At 43.4% G+C, this 6008-nt stretch overlaps 1 protein-coding gene across 1 annotated transcript; it reads left to right on the top strand.

Moving 5' to 3' along the window:
- The first annotated feature begins 575 nt into the window (after nt 1-575).
- Nucleotides 576-4136, top strand: LOC124257416. Its single transcript, XM_046691463.1, has one exon. The coding sequence runs from the start codon at nt 1168-1170 to the stop codon at nt 2998-3000; it is 1833 nt and encodes a 610-aa protein (XP_046547419.1). The 5' UTR covers nt 576-1167; the 3' UTR covers nt 3001-4136.
- Nucleotides 4137-6008: the final 1872 nt, after the last annotated feature.

Raw genomic sequence — 6008 nt, forward strand, 5'->3', positions numbered from 1 at the left:
CCTGCCCGAATATTCCCAACGCAAATTGTCGCGGAATACACACTAAATTACGAAATATTCCGTTACAGTAACGAATTCACGTATTGTCAACACGATACCCTTCTAGCCTTGCTCCAAGGCTGTATTGAATGATCCATGGGTATTTAGTTATTCTATCCATATAACGGGCATGCGGACAGTAGGTCTAAGGACGCAAGTCTTTATGAGGGCAACTTGTTATTATTTATATATTCTAGAAATAATTATTTAAATAAAAATGTACTGCATTAGTCACTTGTGCAAGTCTATAAATATGCTTTCTCCGTCTCTATTGCATGGACACCGAGTTGTGTCCATGTGAGTTCCGTGAGCTGTATACGAAGCATATTTCAGAATAACAATTACAGCGTAGAAAATATATTCAATCTGAAGGCGTTATGCCCACAGCGTGCAGCGTGCAGTTATGTGATTAGGCAACACAGCGGTAGTTGTGGGACTGGCTTTCTGAAAGCGGAAAAGGGATCGTGATAGAGTACTATATAGAAGACGTCAGTTAAACAAGTTTCAAATTGAAAGTTTACTGAAAAAGAGGATCTTTGAAATTCTGCAGTGCGTCGCAGGGGTGGCCCAGCTTGAAACACTTGTCGCCCTACCAGCGCAGGTATTTACCTATCGGCCGGAGTACACTGACGAGTGGCTGGCGAAAGGGGGACGGCTCTGTCGTGACGTCATGAGTAAATCATTTTAATCTCCCCTACAAAGCCCTGATAAACAAGTTGGTTTTGCCTCTTACGGGTTAGTGAGGACCATTAAACTAAAGGAACTGTTTCTTTTAACTTATTGCTCTTTTAAGGCGAACAACGAAAAGAACAAAACGAGCTACACAACACAGTTAATTAGAAAGCTTCCACTTCAGTCGCTGGAGCCTAATCAGCCGCCCTCTACTGGACAAAAAACACTGTATCCATCTACAAATAGCCAGAGCGCAAAGTGGCGGCTTCCAGGTGATGATGAAGCGGGGAGGCGGGGAGAATAGCATTGTTTAGTGCGACCTCGGAGGACTACATCTGTAATTATATGGGTGATTAAAGATGAAAAGATACAGACTGTCTTATATGCCTGAGCTGCGGGTCGTGTCTTCATCCAACGACAGTCAGGCGTAACAGAGACAAAGGTACTTGAAGCACGATGTCCAGTTTAGTGTCCGCGTTGTGTGTGTTGCTCGGCACTGGGTTACTATGTCAGGGGAAGATTCTTCTTCTACATGCTGCCAATTCAAAGGGAGAGCATACAATCAATTCCCGTTCAAACTCCACATCAGGGAGGACTGTGCATTTCGGAGACGGAGAGAGCATTTCACTGACATTCTGCTTACGAAAAGACTTTAACTGGGTAACCGTGACGGGTGTGCTCTTCTCGAATGACGGACTTCAAGACAGATGCTCCATCAAAATTGACCGTACTGTTGTTGGATCATTCATGTCCAAAAATGAGAGCAATTTTGGTCATTTATGGAACGTTTTCCGGAATAGTGGACAGATTGGGAAAGGAATCGGACTTTACCACGGAGTTCACACTATGAATATAGTATGTGGTTCACCAGATGGTGTCGAGGTCGACGTCGTGAAATTACAGATATCGGACAGCGTCCTTACTCAAGATGTCTTTGACTGTAAGCTACGTTGTCAGGCAGAGTCAGTCATGAAGAAGCTTGGCAAACCCAACCTCTACAAAAGGAACGCAACCGTCTCCCAGCGCAGCTACATAACCAAATGTGCCGAAGAAGACAACGTGCACGTTCCCCTATACATGGCCAACATCGCCAACTACACTCTGACAGCTACTCTACCGATGTACCCTTCATTCTCCAACAGGCGAGAGCCGGATGAAAACAACTGCCCTTTTCTACCGCCAGTTCACTGGAGTTTTAAAGATTTTAAATTGTCTGCAAAACATGGGAAGCTGTATACCAAAGGAGCGGAGCTAAGGTTGTTTGGAAACAACAAACAAATTATGCAAACATCCGGTTTGGAAGCCAAGTTTGACCTTGATGGCCCTAGCCGTGGCCATATTGACTCCGAGATAGGGTCAATTATGGTGCTGAAAATCCGTCCAGTGAAATTTGCAATTTTACTAAACGCTACATACACAGGGAAAAACAGGGACCTGACGCTCCTGGACATCAAATATCTCCTTCCTGGACAGAGGGAGGTGGTTTGGAACTTTCCGGATTTCACATGGAGCGAGTTCCGGAAGAACTATGTGTCGCTGTCCTTACTGACTCTCTTTCCGGTGGAGGTGCACGTGGAAGAATTCCGGATGGAGAGACGCTACATGAAGCCCGACAGGCCATTTTTTATCTACAAAAGTGACGAACTCGTAATTGAAGGTGTAGATGTTGATTTCTGGTGGCGTGAGCCTCAAAAAATGAAAATGCGACATCTCGACAGCGGAAAAACGTGGGCAGACGTCGACTATTTCAGGATTTCGCGCCCGGTGCCGTGGGCGAAAGGATATGCACAGGTATTTGTGTTATATCAAGACGGAAACGCTCGTCTGCTGCAGCTACCCCCTGCCGGTTTAGATTGGATTCCGTTCGGTTCGTCCATGATTCTGGGTACAACAGATCCCACGTCTTTCCGACCGGCGTCTCCTATTCATCGCGTGGACATCCTGCGGTCTCTTACAGACGACGTGTCCATGGACTTGCACTACTATGACGGTGGATATGCCCGACTTGACCTTCACGTGGGAATGGACGAGACGACCCTGACAGTGTCCAACATCCGGTACAAGAACACCGCCTACTACCCATTTGCTTCGTTTCGCTCCATGTACATCGAGGACGGCAACTCCGACTGTGACCGCGTGATGGTTGATGGCGGCGCCATTTACAACATCATGGACAAATGGCGGGCAGTCCAGGGAAGGAGCTTCACCTTCTTCAGACAGTGTGAGTCCAAGCACCTGACCCTCAGCCCTGACATCAGAGTGGACATCACGGGACTCTATGGGGAATAGACCCGAACATCGGGCCACTCTGGCCATAACTAGAAATAACGCTATGAGTCAGATATTCACTGTTTAGGATGTAACATGCCACGCTTGACTTTGCAAAGAAACTTGACGTATTTTACCGAGGCTTATTGAGATATGCTTAATCATTGTTCTCTATATTTGAAATGGTTCATTCCGAAACTTTAAATGCCGATGTAGTTAATCCAGTCTTCCTGCACCGGCTGAATAGGACATAAGAAACAAACCGAACGTTTTATTATTTAATTCCATATTTAGTACATATTTATTATTTGACAGTTGCATATATACAGTTGTTTAAAATGTGTAGTACAATCAATCAGTAGGAAATGAATATATTTCCAGATATCGAGGTAATTGCTGTTTGTAGGTGTGTGTGAGTGTATATATATATAATACAATACATACGTCATCAGCGTGAAATGTAAACGTGGACAGACGCTCAGTACGTTTTCAGTCATGAACAGTTTAACGGATCACATTCGTCTGTCTGGATTCTAAGCTGGTTACACAATTCTATTTAAGGTTCGGTCGTATTCCATATTGCGGTCAGGGTTCGGCTATTTATACCGTAGAGGAAAACAATCAAATTTTGACTTGGTTCGGGACAGGCAATTAGTGAAACAGCGGAAAGTGGTCATTAAATATTACAAATAGACTGTCGGGCTGGTTAAGATCAAAATGGGGTGTTCCTTAACACTTGCTCATAAAACAATAATTGCTTTGTCAAAATTACTTCTCATGAAGCATAAAACAATTTAACTAACTCTTAGAGTATACATTATACTGCTTCTATTATCAAGAGTATTATTCTAAGATGGCTGCTGGCGGCCATCTTGAATGATGATTTTCTCCTATGCCGCGTGTCCCGACGTTTGGATGTTTGAAACAATGACACCACAGTGTCCTACGAGTATAGACAGTCACAATGGACGTTAAATTTTGAGAGTAGCATAATACTCCAGTTTACTTCATCAGTGCTATCTGTGGGTGGGCACAGTGTGTGAAACCCATTCCTGATGTCTCCAGCACGTAAACATCGCTCACAATAATTATGTGGAAATTGTACAAATGTTTGATATTACCAACTATATTGCATCGGAATAAACCGAAAAAGACGACCAGGCCTCGTTCGTTTTCATTAAACAATACAATATTACCTTTGCGGATCACTGCATCACATAACAGTCAATGTTGGATACGGACAAGGTATTAAATACGCGTCAACTCAAGATGTAACATAGCAACAAGTAACTGATGCTTATATGTCTTTGAAAACGCAGCACACACACAACATATCCAGTTACTGCTCAGCCAAAAAAATCTGAAAAATTAAAGAATGACAAAATTTTATTCCAGAACTGGCATCGCGTAAAATCTGGGTTTGAATGCATTATAAAGACAATGAACAGACCAGACGAACATGTGTAAGTGCCACATTGAAGCCAACGTTGCATATCTTGCATGGTCATATGATCGAATGTAACCGTATTAGAATCAATGACTGGATTGTGTTGTACACTGGCGACTAGGGAAGATACAATTCGCATGTACGCTATTCAAAAGAAGTTAAAAAACCCATTATATTCTTTCATTTGAATATAACTAGTCATGGCATGATAGGTTAACTGCAGTTACACAAAACAAACGGGTGTACTTCAGTCTAACTCAACTTAAGCTGGCAGTGTAACGAATGATGGTGAGCCTAAGTTTACTTAAACTGGGGTGTACTTACTTCTTTCGAGTAGTATATAATATACATCACAAAATACTCCTAATGATGCGATATATACCTACGTATTTTCCTACCCGTGAAGATCCTGGTTTGAATCGGTCTTCAGCAACAAATGCTTGTCACAAGAGGCGACCAACAGGATCGGGTGGTCAGGTTCGCTGACTTGGTTGACACGCATCCCAACTGAGTAAATTGATGCTCACGATATAAATCACTGGATTGCCTGGTCCAGACTCGATTATTTACAGACCGCTGCCACAGCTGGAATACTGCTGACTGTGGCGTTAAACAACAAAATTCATTTATCGATTCATGTTTCATGTTTGTATCAATGTTTAAGAAAATAACTTACTCGGTATCTACTCAGGCTGGTATTCCTATACCACATTGAATACAATGCCACATACGACTGCCTAATGCAAATAGAATGACCCAAGAATGATCAATCATTGCAGTTAAACACATACCGGAGAGAATCGAACCCCAGACCAAAGGTTTTGGGCATGGCTAGAAGACGCAACACTACACAGCAAACTAAGGCACTTTCGACGACGGGGCAGGCCATACCCTCGTCCCATGACTAACTGACTGAGTTTGGTTTTACGCCGCTTTTAGCAATATTCCAGCAACATCACGGCGGGGGACACCAGAAATGGGCTTCACACATTGTACCCATGTGGGGATTCGAACCCGGGTTTTCGGCGTGACCTCGTCCCATGAAGTAACAAGTCTCCAATACTGCCAAACCGTTCAACAAACATCGTGATGATCATGTTATGTCGTAAACCCATGCTGTCGTAAGATGCGATTTGCAGGATCTGATGGAAGGTTCCCACATTTGGTTGACGGTGTGTCATCCAATCACACCGATAATCACATCATTAACTTGTTGGGTGCAGACTCGATTATTTACAGACCTCTGTCGAAGAGTTAGAGAATTGTTGAGTATGGCATTAAACAACGATTTAAGCCGTAGCAATTTATAGAGTTGTCACGAGATAATATTTCCATCTTGCAGGAATATGTGCAGCTTCATAAAGACATGTTGAACAGTATCGAAGACGCCAGGCCACACACTCTGACACGGCGATTCTCATCTTTCAGCCTTGTTACCATTGGGAATCCCATCTATAGGCGGATATGCTGATCGCCACAGACTTCCTCATGTCACTGCCTGGATATAGATGAGGACCAGACTCATTATACACCTCGCACCATCTTCTCAGTGGTATACGGTCACTGACTGATAAAGCAGACA

Source organism: Haliotis rubra, unplaced genomic scaffold (genome assembly GCF_003918875.1).
Source record: "Haliotis rubra isolate DU_JTF1 unplaced genomic scaffold, ASM391887v1 Scf66, whole genome shotgun sequence".
In the NCBI taxonomy this organism is placed as follows: Eukaryota; Metazoa; Mollusca; class Gastropoda; order Lepetellida; family Haliotidae; genus Haliotis; species Haliotis rubra.